The sequence below is a fragment of the Sphaeramia orbicularis genome, chromosome 20 (assembly GCF_902148855.1).
Source record: "Sphaeramia orbicularis chromosome 20, fSphaOr1.1, whole genome shotgun sequence".
Taxonomy (NCBI): Eukaryota; Metazoa; Chordata; class Actinopteri; order Kurtiformes; family Apogonidae; genus Sphaeramia; species Sphaeramia orbicularis.
In genome coordinates, this window is record NC_043976.1 from 13,202,570 (window position 1) to 13,220,905 (window position 18,336).

Consider the following 18,336-nt stretch of genomic DNA (forward strand, 5'->3'; position numbering starts at 1 on the left):
ACATACTGATCCGTGGCAGCAGGAAGCTTAGGCCAGCCTATCAACTCTCTTATTCCAGTTCGTATGCCAGGACCCCCCTGACCCTGCTGCGCCATCCAGTGGAGCACCAACTTCCTCCACTCTGTGATCTAATTAGTCTGCAGCATTTGCTACAAGAGCCAAATCCTCCACATTACATCTTCGTTCATTTGGGAGCTGCATCTTCTGCCAGGCCTGCACTGTCTCTTTGCTGTTCCTGTCATGGCTGTCTTGTCACCGGCATGTTGTGTGTTCACTAATAGCCTCTGACCTTGGTCCAGTGTCTGGCCCGGTTGGTTTTCAGGGAGCCCGGCGGAGAGAGACAGAGGCGTCCTGTCGTCTTCCTCCGTCAAGACTCCTGCCGTCTGTCTGTCCCTACTCCCCTTCGGAGTCGTTTCCTTGATCGCTGTCAGAGCCCCACACTGGGCCTGTCCACTCTCCATCCGCACACTCATAGGGGTAATTACAGCCTAGGGGCCTGCCTCCTATCCCTGTGCTCCACAATTTACCACCAAAGCGTCCACAGACATCTCTCTTCTTCCCCACTGCACCCCGACATCACAGGACCGCAGGGCCTCAGACCCACAAGTGCTGCAATTACCTGAGCCTCTCCTCTATCCTTTTCTCTCTCTCTCCTGTCTCTTTTCTCACTTTTTCTTGCTCTCTCGTCTTCTCTCCCCCTCCTTTGCTCCTCTCTACCCCTTGGCTCCCTCACCATTCCCTGGCAATCAGCCTTCATTAGAAGCCTCTGGTGAAAACCCATCGTCACCAAGGTCAGCGGCTGCCAACCACGACGGCCTTTCAGAGGGCCCGGCTGTCTGCACTCTCCATCCTCCTCCACCCTCCCCCTCCCTCCCCCTCCCTCCCATCCGCTCCACCATCCTCCTCAAGTCGCAGGCCCATCTCTGCTGCTTTTGTCTCCAGCTGAGGCCCCTTCAGACACTCATGTCACTGTTTTCCGCTGCAGTGCACTTTTACTTATGTCAACCGCTGTTAAAATCACCACTGTCCAATTTGCTCCAAATGTCTCTTTTTTATGGGCCGTGCGTGTTTCTCCCATTATATTAACATGCGTATTAGATGAGCCTTGCACATCGATTAATTGATTTTCCAGATCAGCTCCACGTCTATTCAATTTAGTGTAACGGGCCACTATCATCCCATAAGGTATTAAATCAAAATTAAAATGACATGCTCAAATGTAGACCCAATGGCTCATGTGGCTTGTCAATGAAACTGGAAATACTTAAATAGAGGAAAGGGTCTATTATCCAGTAGAGGATTTTTAATGGTGGTGTGTGGTTTAGAATTTTTTTTTTTTTTTTTTTTTTTTATGCCTTTAACTGATATGTGAATATTTTTATTTTATATATAATGTAATATTTTGAAAATATGAAAAACAATGATCATTAATTTAATCAGGATATAGGATATGATCTTTAACACTGTCTTTTAGCCAAGCAGGGTTTAAGGTAGTAGATCCACTGTTTCACGCACTGTGTTTAATGGTTTGAATAATTATTTAGACTGTAGTATGTTTAATCTGTCAAATGATCTACAAAATGTGGAGAAAAGAAGGTAAGTGACCTTTGAAAAGTTCTTGTTAGTTTATGTTTATCTGTACATTTTTCATTTAGAAATGAAAAGTGTAATATGTTTAACCTTTAAGGTGTCCTTATATCTGGCTTTCATCAGATTGAGGGAGGTTTTAAAATCACCATTATTTCAATGTGTGAAAATGTGTGTGCTGTTGGTTGTGTAGTTCAGAGCATGAACAGGCCCTTAGCTCTCCAGCAGCTCAGCCCAGCCTCTTATTAATGCACAGGAGATCCAGCTCTTAAGAAGGCAGAAAATTGCCTTACATAACAAGCGCTCCACAATTTAGAAATACAAATGTGCACTGTTGACTGAAGCAGAAAATAAGACTGTTGCCCATCAACAGCACCACATTTCATATGAATAATTATAAAGCATGGGAGCTAGATGAGGAAAACAACCTGACCATGACAGCTCTACTACTTTTATTTACTTCAAATGAGGGATTAGGCAGGAAGAAAATCTACAGACTTAAGGACCAAAGATGAGCCCTGAATTTCTAAATAAGGACTAACTTAAATTTATCATATTTCACAAGGAACGGGATCATTTGGAAAACTATGAAAGCAGTTTCACTTTTAAAATTACACCTTCAGGCTGCTCTGCACTTACTTTTTGGCCCTCTGATTTTATTGGGTTTTCAGACTTCACCGAGTTGATATTTCCTTTTGCTGTTGGAGGTTTGCATTCTTCTAAGCGTGGCCCTTTTACTCTTGTGATGGGCAGAGGGCTTCCAGCTCAGACACCTAGCAGAAAGGCACAGCTCCCCGATCATCCCACATGCACACTGGGGGCAACACGCATTAGACACCCACAGGGGAGCCCTCAGACAGAGCACCAAGCTAGGGCTCACCTAACAGTGGATAAGGAATAGGGTTTCTTTAATTATGAGGCAAGGCTGTGACATTGAGTTCCCCCCTTCCTCCTCCAGCAGCCTCCCAGACACTGCCTAAGTGCTCCGCTCCGCTGAGGAGGCCAGTCCCCCCGCGGGGCGCAATTCTACTGCCTGTAATTTCTGATGCCCATTAGTGACCGCAAACAGCGCACCGGGCTCACACAAGGAATACAGCCGCACTGCTCTGTGACGCTGTAAAAAGACCCTTTTAATGCAATGTTATTGCATTATGCCCTCCTCATAGACCAAGTCAAAAGTCCCATTTGTGGTCTCTGCAGAATATTATCAGAAATTCTTCTCTACAGTTAGCTGAGGCTGGACTTCATATACTGTATACTTGGCAATGTATAGCTGCATGAATTCAAACTCCTCTAAACTGAACTCTGCTGCCCTCTACTCAAAAAAAGAATTTGTTTTATCCTGATTGCTGATTTGATGGCTGATTTGATGCCCATTTTCATTAGGAATGGAAATGTTCAATTGATGATTTCATGAATGGACTGAAGTGGAATACAGGAACGGTGCATTTTTATGTTGACTCCTCATAAGAGGTGAGCCACGGAAGTCAAAACTTCAGTAATCAATACAAATACGGCTGTAAATGTCATCAATTCATCTCACCACTTATGCTGATTTAGCGTGTGACAACAGCTGTGTATATTTTGGAGAAAAGGAAAGAGACAGTGAAGCAGAGAGAAAGAGGGAGGGGTAGGAGGTAAGGAGGCGGATTTATCGATCAAGGGTGACCACATCTTAGCCACAGAGCCCCTCTCTCGTGATTAATCTTAGGGCTTAGAGTTGGCCAATGACACATGACAGGCCTCCCCCTCAAACTCCTCCATTTCTCTTCATTACTGGCCGTATTTTTGGACACCACAGTGGAGAGTAATCATTTACCTTTATTGTGTTTATAAAGCTGCAGCATGGATGACCCTTCCTATATTGAATTGAGGACATCAAAAGATCACTGGACATTGATTAGGAGGATATTAAAGTCATTCAAATGCTATATTTATATGTCAAACAACAGCAGAGTGAAAAGAGATGCCATTTCACCTTAAATGAAAACGAATGGTTTGGCTAGTTGAAATAAACCTCCTAAAATCATGAAATTACATATTGAATATCTGAGCTAATTGTCATCCAAAGGCTGGGAAGATTAAACACAGAAATAATAGGGTTCATGATTTCTTTATAACCTGATCTTATGATTCTAATAATTGGATTTTTTTTTCTTTTTCTCGCAGCAACAGAAAAAAGGACTAGCCCGATATCCATTTGAAAGTCGAGCAGCGGTAGATTTACTGCAACACTGGTTTAACGCTGCTGTGATTTCTAACTCGACACTAGTATGGTACAGAAATAACTGCACCAAATATGTCACATCATGAGCTGAAATGGTCAGCACTTTCCTGTAGATACTTAATCACCAAGTAGTTTCAAATTTAATACATCTGGAAACAGCTAAATATTATAGATCATTCCTCAGGAAGAGAAATAGTGTAACAGGAATGTAGTATAACTTATATTTTTACTCGCAGAGTGTTCCCTAACCAGAGGAAATATACTGCTGCAGTGATTGATGACAAAGAACCCACTCTGAACCTCTGTGCCTCACAATTATCAACAAATGGGCTGGAGCAGATTTTATGTAATGATTAAAGCTGCTGTTAATTTCACATGAAGGTAATGAGTGGAGAGATTGACGGCCACTGTCCGACACTCCATCATCCCTTTATAGTTAGTTTAAACGTTTTCACGACTCTTTTCCTTCTTCATTTGCATTTTGCCTCATTAGATATGGCCATTTCTGAGGCTGCCTGCGATATCCATTTCCTGGAGTTAATGCATTTTATTTGATCAGCCAAACCTCCTCAGTTAACTAGCTGTCATTCCAGCGTTTCGTATGACATCACTCCATTAGCACCCGCCATGCCACCTCCACTTCCACACCCACTGCCACCGCCATCCCTCCACTGCCTTAAGCAATTACACTGTCCGACCATCACCGGATGCAGCCTTATTGTATTCTGCCGGCGTTATCTGCCCCAGTTGTTCTATCCGTCTTTCACTTCCCAATACTTTTCCTCAAGAATGGCTCTTTTTCGGAGGTTTATTTTTCACAACGGCTGGAGCAGAGGCCCAGTGGTGAGCAATAGTCGGCACTCCGAGGGCTCAGAGTGCACGGCCGCAGCGTGAGGCCCCGCCAACCAAGGGACCAGAGGTGTTTTGGAGGGCCTAATGGCATTTTGATGTTCATAAGCACAGTGGATGTGAGGGGAGGTTACAGACGAGGTGGGGGGAGAGAGAGAGAGAGAGAGAGAGGCCGATTTGGGGGAAGAGGAGGAGGAGGAGAGTCAGCAGAGGACTGTCAGCAGAAGACTAGGAGAGTCCTGACAGACAGAGAACGTGTTTTCTCATGTCACAGCTGATTACATTCACTCCAGAGTGGGAAAAGAGCAGGGAGGAGACAGAGATGTGAGGCCGGGATGAACGAGGGGAACTTCCCTGTTGTTCCAGAGACAGAAGGGCATTTTTAAATCCACATACAAAAGTGGCTGATAATTCACTCCGGTTCATTTTAGATGTACTTTTATCATGATGACAGAAAGCATGTTTGCCACAAGATATTTTTTTACTTTGAATTAATTTGTTGATAATTTTTTCAGTTAATTGAGTAGTGACTTTAGGACATGCCATAAAATGTTTTTTCTAAAGTCTAACATGATATCTGCAAAAGTCTTGTTTTTTCCACAACACAAAGACATTCAGGTTATTGTTGTCATAAAGTAGTAAATAACCAAAAAATACCAATTTGGGATAATGAAATAGAAGATATTTTTCATTAAACAGTTACTGAAACTGATTAATTGATTATGATAAATTAAGTATTTAAAAGTTATTATCCTTGCAGCTTTCAAGCAATCAAAAAGATTGAATATGCACTTGATGCATTTTTATATGCACTTATTTATGTAGTTAATTCCATCAGTGGTAAATATGAGTCACTTTTTGAACATGAAATCTTTCTATTTAGTTACTTTGTGGAGATGAATCTTGTTTTTTAGACTGTCAGCTCAAATTCCTCAATACTTTCAGTTTTTTTCCCAACATATTAAATACATATCTAAGTCTACTTAAATCATAGATCATAGAGTAGAATATAAGTTCTACATACAGCTAAACTCTGAATCCGCCTGCCTTTGGTGTCTGTATCACTGTCCATTAATCTCTCCTTTTGTGTTTTGTTTTCTTTTGTTGTTGATGTTGTTTTCCTTTTTTTTTTTTTTTTTTCTTTTTTTTTTTTTTTGTTCGGTGCAAGCCAGAAAAAAAGCAATTAGGTTTAAAACAGCCGCATGAAAAGAGCAAACCAAGAATAAACCCCAGTTAGTTTGTGTCAAACAATTTATATTTTCCACGGTTTGTGGGGACACTATTTTTCCCTCTATTCCTGAGATTACACGGGTTGCTGCGCCAGGTGACCCTCATGGTCAAAGAGGCAATGGAGACTCTAGTGCAGTGTAGATTCCCTCCCCTTCATACCTTGCAGAGAAAAACTGCATTTTTAACAATTTACAGACTTTTTTGTGTCAGAGACATTTATTTTGTGTTGGTTGATCCCTGTGTAGCCTGTATGTTTAGCTATATTAAACTTTGATAGTGTAGAGATTGAGTATTTGGAGTGATTTAAAGGTGACAAAATAACCAACAGAGGCTCAGTGCCAAGGTTTGCTGCTACCTAACTGGAAATGTAATAACAACAGAAAAACCCTACATTTCTTGACTTGAATTTAACATCTGAGACATTTCTTTAACCGTTCGACTGACTTGTGTTTATTTTTGCATGTGTGTTACCCCTTCTGTGGCTGACCTGAGGAGTCTCTGCTGCTGAAAATCCTCTTGACGCCCTTTTCATGGGGAATGAAAAGAATGAAATACAATGGTTAACATGCAGGCAAACTGCAAACTGGAAGATCACTGTTTATCTCCTCCAACACATGCAATCAGTACAAATGCTAGGCCAGGTCTGTCATTTTGTGCCTCCTGCCGAGGTGTTCAGAGGAGTCACCGTGGCGGAAAATCACCTGTTTAGGTGTTGAACACAGCCTCGCCTCTCCTTATTCCTGGCTCCCCTTGCAACTGCTATCCATATTACCCTGTGCCAGGAGATGCAGCAATAAAGCTTGTTCTCTTTTCACCTAGATTTACCAGAATAACATAGCATCTGGAAGGGCTATCATCGAATGAAACACAATGATGATATTTCAGATAAATCTGAAAGCTTCTCTAACAGCCTATCACTCACACAATGACACTAAGCGGAGCAGATTTTCTGAGAAACTTTGGGTGTGCTTGCCTGAGCAGATCACATTATCTGTGTGTTGATCTGTAGCCTCTGTTTAGCTCTGCTTAACTGGCCGTGGTGGCTTTTGTCACTGCACCCATAACACTCTGTTTGTACCAACTGGGCAGAAAGATTCAGCTACATCTTATATTCCTCCATTTAATACCCGTGTCACCTAAATCACATTGTCTGGTCCAGGTTTTGTCGGTCCTTCTTAAATGCTGCTTATTCTCCATTGTCTGCTACAGAGCATTAGATCCTGGCTTCAGTGAACAGTCTGCTTATTGTGTCAAAGGTGTATTGAAAAAGCTGGTTTTCTACTGTGTATATCTACCTTAAATGTTGCTAATAACAGTTTTCTGTGATGCTGAAGCAATTCTTTTTGTGTTCATTTTTGCTACTGCCGTAATTCCAGGTGTAACATAAACCATTTGTGTGTTTTTAAGCTATGGAGTTACTTTACTTTGTATTAGAGTCCACATATTCATCAAAAAGTAGTTATTTATTTGTACATATTTTGGCTTTTTATTAGTCATTCTAAAGCATGTATTAATGCCTTATTCTGTATGACCATATTACTACTAAAACCTCACAGTTACTCTTCACTGACAGTAACAGAGGCAACAAAGGCAAAGGATTTACAAACTTGGGCAGTGTGGTTACCGAGGGAAAACTGTTACTGACATAGAAGTTGCACAATCAGGCATATAATAATATTATTAATATATTAATACAGAGACTGTCACAGAGGCTGCATGGTATGTGAATAAGCAGCCAGTTTGTCCTAATATAAACTGTTAGCTCTATTTCCCTATTGCATATTATTATACAATATTTGTTAAATGTACTGCGGTGTGGATTTTTAGGCAGATCACAGAAATGAATTGGTACAAGTAACAAATCTCCACATCTTTAGAAAATATTATCAACAGAGCATAATAGTAAGAAATTTTACAAACATGAAAACCCAAATTATCTTTCATATTGTCCGAGATTACTAACAAGTTGGTGGACTGCTTATCTTGTTTATTGGCATTTAATCCCAATATTTTTTTGAGATTGGGTTAGTGTTCTGTTAACATCATTCTATCATCATACTTTTCTAATTAAATCAGATTTAGGATTATACTTTTTTACGATCAAGACGTTCAGATTTTCAAAGGACATCTGCTACTGGACACATAGAAGACAATCTTGCGATTATCAAGGAAAAACTGGATGACTTTCAGACGAGGGGAGGCAATATCAATCACGGCCAATTTGAGGCCACCAACATGAAATATGATTTCATAAGACAAATGCAGTGTCATTCTTAATGTGCTTAACCTTTACTGTCAATGAAAAAGTATTGATCGCTCTGTGGCATTTTTTCATCATTTGATTTCAGAAAGTGTAATAATATATGGTGGTGGGGTATAAAAGATGAATGGCAACTGAATGATCTCAGATGAACAAAGCTGAATTCCCTGCAGAGTACAGAGAGTGTGAAAAGTTGATGCTTTCAGTAAAAGAATTTCTGATAACATGGTTGTTGCAGCACATTGTATTTTACATAAACTGGCTTTATGTTATTTTAAGTCTGTTATATAAACTCTTCATTTCTTCAGTCCTTTGAATATGTAGCCAACAAATATTAGCAGCAGGGAGCAGGCAGCCTGTGTCTAAGCTGTGTTTCTATTATTTCTCTATTCTGTTGAGTAATTGGGAGGTCTCCTATCTCTTCTTGGTCTTTGATCTACTTACTCAACCTAATAAGACTTTGCTCTGCTGCACTACAACCAAATCAGCAGTGCATTTTCAGCCTCCTAATAAGTGGTTAGCTTGATTTATATGGGTAATCTCAGCAATGTGGCGGGGCTCTACAACCTCTCCCTGTCGCGAGGAGCCTCTTTTCACAACCACAGGCCAGACCAGATGAGTCCATTACAGTGGGGGTAAAGATGGTCATTTTAACCCGCCTCTCCTTCAAAAGTAACAGTGTGCTAGTGCATTATGACACAGGAGGAATTCTTAGTCGAAGCGTATTGAAGCAGTTGACGATACAGTGATGCATGGCCACACTGCCTCACTCTATTGTGAAAGCGGGATGCTGTCGGGCCATTGCTGCGGGTAGAAAGACTCGGCTCGGCCCATGGGGAGCCCTGGGGGCCAGAGGAAGCACTTAGAGTGGTAAAATGGCCACTTATTCACAGCCGCTCTCCCGTTTTCCCTGCTCCTCCCTACCCTTGAGCCTCCCACTGGGTTCAGGAGCACAGACCTCTGGGAACTGTATGATGGACTGCGTAGCCCTCAGTACTGGACTACACAGACCTCACTGCAGTTAGCCTATTCTGGCCTCACAAACAAAGAACAGAAGCGTGGAACCCCCCCACATCGAGATCTGTTTCCTTTTTTTTGTTTTGTTTTGTACAAAAACACCTGCACCGGAGGAATGATCAGATGTCATTTTAATTAATGTTTTCTCTGTTTCCACCAGCTCAATCCTCTTGCCAGCCAGGCAGCGGTAGCAGCGGCGGCCGCCATGGGGTCCATCGCCAGTTCTCAGGTGTTTGGCAACACCCTGTCAAACCTGCAAGGAGCCACCGGACAGCTGGTCACCAACGCACAAGGACAGGTGGGTGCAGCCTCCTGAGAGATTAAAAAGGCTCTCTCAGTACTTTGGTACTCACATAGGCAATTAAACATTACGGGGACAACAATTTCCATGGTAACCAGGCTGGAAAAGATATTACTGGCCCTCATAGTCACACAATCTATCATATAAGAATGTCCAATTCACATGAAACGCTGTATAGTATTTCTGATCTTTCCTCATAGATTTCTAGTGGTGGGTCTGTGTGTGTCTTAAAGCTGTTTGTCTACATTCTACTACCCATCCAACCATATATTAAGCTTTTTGGGAATAAACAAAGCCCTTCTTTCTCTTATCCGCATGCGCCTGTCGCAGTAAAACGCTGACCTTGTCATATTTACAGGGTGGCTGCAGAATTGTTCCATCAGTAGCCAGAGGCTTGAACGATGATGCTTGTCATTGTGGAGCCCTATCTAATGAATCATCTTATCGCAGGTGCACACAGCACATATTAAAGGAAAATTGTGTGGACAATGTGCCCTTTCATGCCACTCTGTGTTATTTACCTTAACCTCTGTTTCATCTTTTAACACATGCACTGTCCATGTAGCGCCAAGTTACAAAAAACGCAAACCAACTGGGGCTGGGCCATATGACTAAAAAACGTATACCTTGATATACATAAGATGTACAAGGCAAGATATGATACAATACAATTAAACCATTTGTATTTTGATGAAATACAAGTATTTATTTGTAACACCAAAATACAGCGTGCAATATAACTGTTTATCTAAGATGTAAACAACATAAAAATACAATTATAGCCTCTGTACATACATATAGTGCATACAGTGCACAATGTAATAAAAGATGCACATTATGCTTCTATAGTATCTACTGCAATTCTTTTATTTTAAATAGTAGTCAGTTTTACATTTAACATATTATGGTATATATTCATTTGCAAGTGGTCATTTCTTATATCTTCTTCCTCTTTAAGCGTAATTGAATATATTGATATTTTCAATATTCCACTCCAACAAATCCTTACTTGTGTATCAGAGACACACATCTAAAACTTGACCTACTGGTGTTTCACTTTCAACACCAGCAGTGTGATCGTCCAGTTTTGTTTAAAGTTTAATATCTGTGTCGGAGTACTTGATGCTAAACGTCGCTAATGAGACAGTATGGACTTCCCTGGCTCACAAGGTGCCTGGAGCGCAGGGGACAGATCACGGTGGATATGGACTTGATGGGATGCTCTGTGCTTTTGTAGTGTCTTGGCGGCTGACACTGCCTGACATAATCAGGTCACAGAGACGGTCAAAGCCCTGGGCTACAGCCTTTGCTCCCCACCTCATTATTCCACAGCATTATTCAGAGGGCTCCGAAACATGCACTCCCCTATCAGAAGGTCCCGCCTCCCCCTTTCCCCTTAACACAGAGAGATTATACAGGCTAATACGTACCTCAAACAAAGCTGGAGGTCCAGCAAACAGCCAAAAAGGCTCACACTGTGGAAAGAAAAACTTACATAAGCGTGTAAAAGCTGCAAAACAGGCATTTATCACATTTTAGTTTGTAATTATTGAGTTACTGCTTTCATCCATTCAGAACAGTGTTTAATTGGAATTTAGAGAATGATCTGTATCGTCACTGTACTGTATGGGTAAAAGTCACCTCTCCGTGAATTTCAAAATCAGTATACTGTCTTTAACCTCCTAATTTCCTCCACAACGCTCTCAAAAGAGCTTTTCATAAGAGGGAGCTCTGGGGACCTTGAAAAGTGCCAGGTTTGATGGACGTTTGGAGTTCAATATGTTTTTAAACCTTAATTATATTGGCCCCAGCCTTTTTATTCTCCAAGGAGAATCAATGAGGCTCTTTTATCCACACTGCCTCTACAACACTGATTAAGGCTGCGGATAAAAGCTGGAATATTGTTAAGTCAATCTCACTTCTGATATGTTTTTTTTTTTTTTTTTTTTTTTTTTTTGTACAAATTTTCAGCATTTTTGTGAACATGTCCTACTCAATACAAAATCTCACTTTGGTAATTACGGGCGTAAATCAGAGGTGGGAAAAGGAGTTATTGCAGGCCATTTTATGTAGTGTACTGTCCATCCTGAAATGTATAGATACCCCTGAAATGATTTGTATCTGTGGCGAATCTCAGTTGTGTTTTCTTTGGGGGTTCGAGTTTGTGTGAGGAAACCCCCTCCTCTCCATCTTTGTATTGTCAGGCCATCCATTTCTTTTCCAGTCCCAATACTTAATTACTAGCACTAATGCATAGAACCAAAGGTAAGGAACACGCACATTGAACTCCATATAAAATAACCTGTAAAATGCACCAGGATGAACCACAATTGTCCCCATGAATTGAATTGTCCAGCTTTCTGCTGAAGTGTAACAAGTGTTTAAATTGTTTTTAAGGTTGTATGTTTAAATCTACTGAAGGCCTGTGATATTGATTTTTTTTCATTGTCAGTTAATTGTCAGTACTCTTCAAGTTTCCAGATGTCTTGGTTTTCTTTACCAATAATCCGAAACCTAAAGATACAACAATAAAAATCACTAAATCCCTTTGTATAAGAAGCTGTAACGTGATGTTAAGCCTTTTTGACAAATTACAGGAGTCTAATTCTGGGTTTAATGAGTCAAACTTTACTACTACTAAATATCTCTGTCTGAAAATTTCTTTTGAGGAGAAGAAAAAAATAGTGTCATGTTATATACAAGGTTTCAAGGCGCCATTATAAGCCTGCTGTTGTAGTATTTCATGTGTTTAGAATGTGCGCTTTTCTGGACTAGTGTGTTGACACAACTTCCAAACATTTTCCCTCTCGGGTCTGAATTCACTGCATGAACAACGGAGGAGAGAAAATGGGCATAGATATTGCCTGGCGACCATGGCTAAAGACACAGATTGCCCTGGCTGGAGAGATGAGATGACATTTCTGTGGAAACAAGAGCAGCATAATCTTAATGAGTTCTGCTGGGTGAAGAGAGGCACGTTACTCACATGCTGTATGAAGTAGGGAGGGGAGCAAACACAGGAAGCCAAATAAAGCCCAGATAAATAAAATAAACTGAAAGATGGTTGAGGAGAGGGACTTAGCAGGAAAAAAGGAAAGGTCCTGAAGGCTGGTTCTTCATACATTACATGTACTTTAAACACTGGATTAAACAAAATTCCTCATGAAGATTTTGAAATGGAAAAGGTTGGATTTCTTCATACTATCAGCTATGTACTTTCTTTATGAGCATCACTGGTGTATTTTGTCCTGTCTTTGTCAGGCAGGAAAAATCCTCTGTGGTTCTAATACTTCAGTAGTATATCATAGAGATGGCACTGATTAAAAATTAGATATTAAATTGTTCATTATAATATAGACATAATAAGATTATACTCAGAGCTGGAAAGTACTTGAAAATGTGTGTACTGATGTAAATATGTCACCTCAGTGTTTGTATGATGAGCTTAACTGTACAAAACTTTTCCTCTAATCTTATCTGAGAAAAATATGTTTTAATTGTCTCTTTTTATTTGAAAAAAAAAAAAAGGCATAACTCAGACATTTGACTTCACTACAATCTTCTATCCTGAGAGGAGCCATGAAACATCTGCCTCAAAGAGTGAGATGGAGAGGCATTGCATCATGGGACAGAGACGAGAGCTAAGCTGTCAGTTGCCTGCTCTTTTATTATGCTTATAGAACAACCACTTAGTCCGATGACGATGAATAATTGAGCGGAACAAGTTCCCTGCCACAGTGGCATGCAAAGCGCGATCAGTGGGACTCGGGAGACACGAGCGTCAGGCAGGGCAATAAAATATGCTAAGTGGCAGGAGAGCATTACAGGGAATTTGTAAAGCCGGCGCGGAGAGAGAGATAAATTATCTCTCCCCTAATGCGAAGCAACGTAAGCAAATGAGCCGTGGCAGGGATGAATTACAGATTGTCGGCCCACCTTTCTCTCACTGATCCCTCCCTATTATGTCAAAGAGACGGCGGGAGGAGAGAGGGGGAGGCCAGCCACGCGCTGAAACACATCAGCAGTGAAGGCAATAGAGACCTGGGAGGCACACAAGAGTTGTTTAATGCTAACTCTTTGTAATTTTATGTGATGCATTGAGTTGGGGTGTAGACATTTGGGCTGAAACAGAAGCTCAAAGAAAAGGAGTCATAGTCAAAGACGGACAATTTTAGCAAAAGTAGCTCTTTCCCTTGTTGCCAAATAACAGAATTTAAAATGATGGGCGTCTCATCCATGTTGAGCTGCTCTCTGGTGTAATGAGGCTTGGTGGAGGAGCACTGTCAGTGGGGGTGAGGGGGAGGGGGCCAGGGCAACGGCTGCTCAGGAGCTGCCCAGAACCAGTCCCCAGATGACATTAACCTTCATCATGGTGAAGAGGCGCTAAGTCCCCCCTAAAGCGCCACTCTTGGCCACACTCTGGCAGCTCTGAGAGCTAAAACGCTGCAGTGACACTCTGCCGCCCCCTTTGATCTGCCCTTCCTGATTACAGCCACAGAGGAGAGGAGAGCAGGGGATGAAGGGGTGGGGGGGGGTGGCGGGTGGGTGAAGTACCCCTGGGACCCTGAGAGTTGTTAGAAACACAGGGTCCTGTCTCACTCTCTGATGCTCTCCTTTTCTCCCTCTTATTGTTTCTTTTCGTGCTCCTTCTTTCCACTTCTTCCTCTCAGCCTGTGTGTGTGAGAGAGAGGGTGAAATGGGGGTCTGTGTCTCTCAGCAGCCACACTTCTTCTCACCAGAGACAGACAAAGACACTTAAGCACAAACACACACGCTCACACATACACACACTCGCCCTGGTCTTGGCCTGGTGATAGATAATACAGTCAGTGGTGTGCACCATCACACACACAGGTATTCAGTGCTGACCTTTGCAGTGTGCTCCCAGCAGTCTCTGCTTTGGCTCCACTTGCGCTAGCCTGTAAAACCACTGCTGTGACAGATGATCAGTGGACACTTGTGCATGTTTTTCCCTCAAAATCACATACGGGCTGACTCAAAAGCCAGCGGCTCTGATTAACTTCATAACATGGTTAAATGACCCACTCGCGCTTTTATTTCCGATCAGTCCAAAGAAGCCACACAAAACAAAAACAGATTCGCAGCGGCAGAGATCATTAAGACTGATACCTCCAGTAGCGTTTACCCTCTCCACTCCATCTTCTTTTTAAAACCGCCCAGCTGATTTTTGTCTCTTCTCTTACCCCCTTTGTAGATAATTGGAACAATCCCACTGATTCCCAACTCTGCAGGGCCCTCCAGCCAATCAGGGGGTGGCAACCCAGCACTGCAGGTACAGCCAATTACACCTCAGCTTCTGACCAACGCTCAAGGCCAGATCATCGCCACGGTGATCGGCAATCAGATCCTGCCTGTCATCAACACCCAGGGAATCACGCTGTCACCAATCAAGCCTGGACAGCAGGTAACGTATATCCACTGATGTTCACACGCACACACAGATAAAGACACATCTTGTAGCATAGGTTATTATATGCTGATCCTACAAATGTTCATAAGCTCACTTTTAAAACTGTTGAATGAGCAACACCTAGTGGAGTCACACCAGCGCCTCTTGTTTATTCACAGCAAACAGGTCTATTTTATGCTTAACATCTCCTATTTTTCCATCTCAACACTCATAATACTCATTTGATCTTTCTTCTCAGGAAATTGTAGCTTTTGGTTCAATTGTTTGCAGTGTGATTGTGTGCACATCTGCGTGTCTGTTTGGGAGGCACTTGTCAGCCGACATTTCAGACTCAGTCTCAGGGAGGCTGCCGCTCCCCTGTAGAGCCCAAAAAAACAACACTTTTCAACACCCCACTTAAAACTCAAACACTCCTGCGTCTGTTCTCCTCCACCTTCATTTCTCTCCAACTCCCCCTCCCCTCTTCTTCTCCCTCAATCACACTCACTCACCTTATGATTTGTCCTCTCTGACCTGAACAAGAAGTATTTTGTTTTGATTTAAAGTGAGGAAGCCGCCGTGCACATAAGACGTCCAATAGATGTAGGATTATACTGTAAAGACACATACAGAAACATTTTCCTCGCTAAATTAGTGCATGTGCGTGAAAATAAAAATGTTATTGACTCGATAATGGTGATGTCAGACAGAATTACAGGGTAAAAGTTCACGGTGAAGGCCCATACAGTGCAGGACGGATGAACTCGCAGCAGATGGACACCTAATTGTGGCTCTCCGAAACACCAGATCATACTCTTGAATGAATTAATGCATTTGTAATAATGTTTATGCTTTTGTCTCCACTTCAAAGCCCACATGTACACATTGTTCCCCGGGCATAATTTACGGTTGTCAGAGTCTGCAGTGTAGAATATTTCCAGTGAAGCTAGATAATTCTCCGAGCCTGTCAACAGTCCTGACAGTGTGTGCATCGCTGTTGACACCCCCCACCATCCAAACAAACACATGCCACAGAGAAAATAATTAATAGCAAAGGAGGAAAAGGAGAAGCCAGCCCAGCTTATTGAGCAGACAGCTTTTCACTTTAAAAGTGAAGACGTACCATCTTGATCTTGTAAAAGCAATTCAAATGTGCATAAACATGAAAATACATCGTTTTCTCGCCATCAGAGCACGTAGCTTGCAGATCATGAATTATGTTTGATATGGGGACTGCTGTGTCCACATGTTTTCATTTCACATGCCATTATTAGCACCCGCCGAGAGTGAAGACTCTAATTGTCGTGAGCTTTAAACATTTCTGCAGAGAGAGGACGATAAAGCTCATAGAAACGGATATGACTGTCTAAGCTGAAGCAGCATCTATTCCCCTTTAAACTCTTCACTGTCTCCTGCAGAGCTAAACTGCTGCTAAGCCTGGCAGCTGTTATTCTGTTGAGTTGACACTATATTCTGCCCTGTCAGTCTTAATTCAGTAGGCAGTAATTAACATTTATTATCAGGTACAATGTGATTATATTCATCTGTTAAGTGTCTAATTTAATAGCTGTTGATTTGTTGATTAGATTTAATAACTTAGCTCAATCACCATAACGACATGATTACAGTAAATTATGATTATTATGATGATGTGCAGAGGGAAAAGCAGTTTTTTTTTCTGTCGATATATTGTATCAGCTCTGTGTGTTTGTTCTTGTGTGTGTGTCTAGCTGCCTCAGGCTCAGCAGGGTCAGACAGGCCCTGCATCGTCTCAGCCCAACCTGCTCCACATGCCCCACAGACAGAGTCCACTCCACCAGGCCTCTTCCTCCTCCTCCACCTCCTCCTCTTCCTCGGCTCTCAGCGTGGGGCAGCTGGTCAGCAGTAAGTGTGTGGCGCAGCTCACACAATCACAACATGCCCACAAATAGATGTAAGAAAGACGCAAAACCCCACTGTGTGGTGACAAGATTACTGCCTGGTGTAGATGCAGTTTTATACAGAAAACACCTATTCATCATATTCCACTTATGTTTAGCCATGCAGACAGATGTAATTATATCAAATAAATCCTCCTTTTCAAAGCCATGATATGATGCCATAATCTCTGTAGAGTTCAACAGATACTGGGTTTGTGATATTAGAGAATTAAAAATAAAAATTCTCCAAAGTACAAACAATTATCTTTGTAATGATTTGAGCACATGTGGTATAGATATCTACTATTTTACAGATTAACAATTAACTTGTACAAATGGACGCTCAGTAGATGTTTACACAAGCACATCGATAAAATGTGCCACATATATGTAATGAAAGTCATCATCAGAATAAGGACACAGTGGCTTGGTTCTGTGTTCCATGTTAAGGAGATATTGGAACAAATGAATTTAATACTGTCTCTGAAATTCTCCATTTATCTTTATCTTGTCCTAATCATACTCAGAACAGCAGCAACTTCTTACCTCTGGTCTGATTACAGCTAAAAAAAATCAATTTTGGTATTCCTACTTTTAAGCTCTGGCTCAAGGATTCAGCTGATGTTTCAACTTACAAAAATAAGGTTCCTTCTGAAGAACTTAGTCACAGTTCGGTAAGATTTGGTCGCCCGTGTCTGTTAGCGTTGTAATAACCCACGGTAAGCTCATTATACGCGCCTTGTGTCTCGTTTCTCTCTTTTTCAACAACCGTTCTTATACATTCTTATGAAGAGCAGAATAGAAGGGACAGTGGTGGTGTTATGTGTGTATATTGTTTAGTTTCTTCCTTTTGTTATTCAATAAAATATAATTAATACAGAATATAGACATCCAATACCGGACTTTCACCTTGGATCTTTTTTTTTTTCAGTATTATCTCAAATGGGTCAGGTTTAAATAACAAAACCACTTGGTTTTAGTTCAAATGGCCCCTAAACTGTAATGTTAACCATGTTAGAAAGACTTGCAGCAGACGGTAGGCCTTCAGATCTGCCTAAACTGTATCGTACAAAATTCATCAAAGATTAGTGCACTGGACAGCAAAAAATAAAATAAGAAATTACAACAATATTTATAATGTGAATTGAGCATCTTTTTCTGCATTTTATGTTCCATACAAATTGTTTCTATATCACCCAGTATTGTAAAAACTGTATGGTTACACAGTTATGATATAATCTGACATATCAGTTCTAGGTCTATGGATTATCTGGGTCAGGGTTTTTGTCGCTTTCAAACGAAGGTGCCACAAATGTTAGAGATTATTTTTTTACTATTTCCATATCTACATACAGATATAAGTGATAGAGAGACTGTCGATTGAACATTGTGGGAGAACAACATGTACATTACTCTCAGCGTGGACAGCTTTTGACTGATCCTCTCCTCCTTAGATTGTTTTATTTTTCCCCGACTGTCAATTCTTTTCTTTATTAGACGATCCAAAGTGGCATCTGCTATGTATAATGAACATAA

The 18,336-nt window shown here is 41.4% G+C and overlaps 1 protein-coding gene across 2 annotated transcripts in view; it reads left to right on the forward strand.

Annotated features, from left to right (window-relative positions):
- Positions 1-18,336, forward strand: part of pou6f2 (POU class 6 homeobox 2) — a 68,768-nt gene that overhangs the window by 39,255 nt on the left and 11,177 nt on the right. For both annotated transcript variants that reach the window (XM_030123749.1, XM_030123750.1), the window contains exons 6-8: positions 9,331-9,468; positions 14,687-14,896; positions 16,612-16,765. In XM_030123749.1, coding sequence (XP_029979609.1) covers positions 9,331-9,468; positions 14,687-14,896; positions 16,612-16,765 — 502 coding nt within the window. The remainder of the gene's footprint in view (positions 1-9,330; positions 9,469-14,686; positions 14,897-16,611; positions 16,766-18,336) is intronic.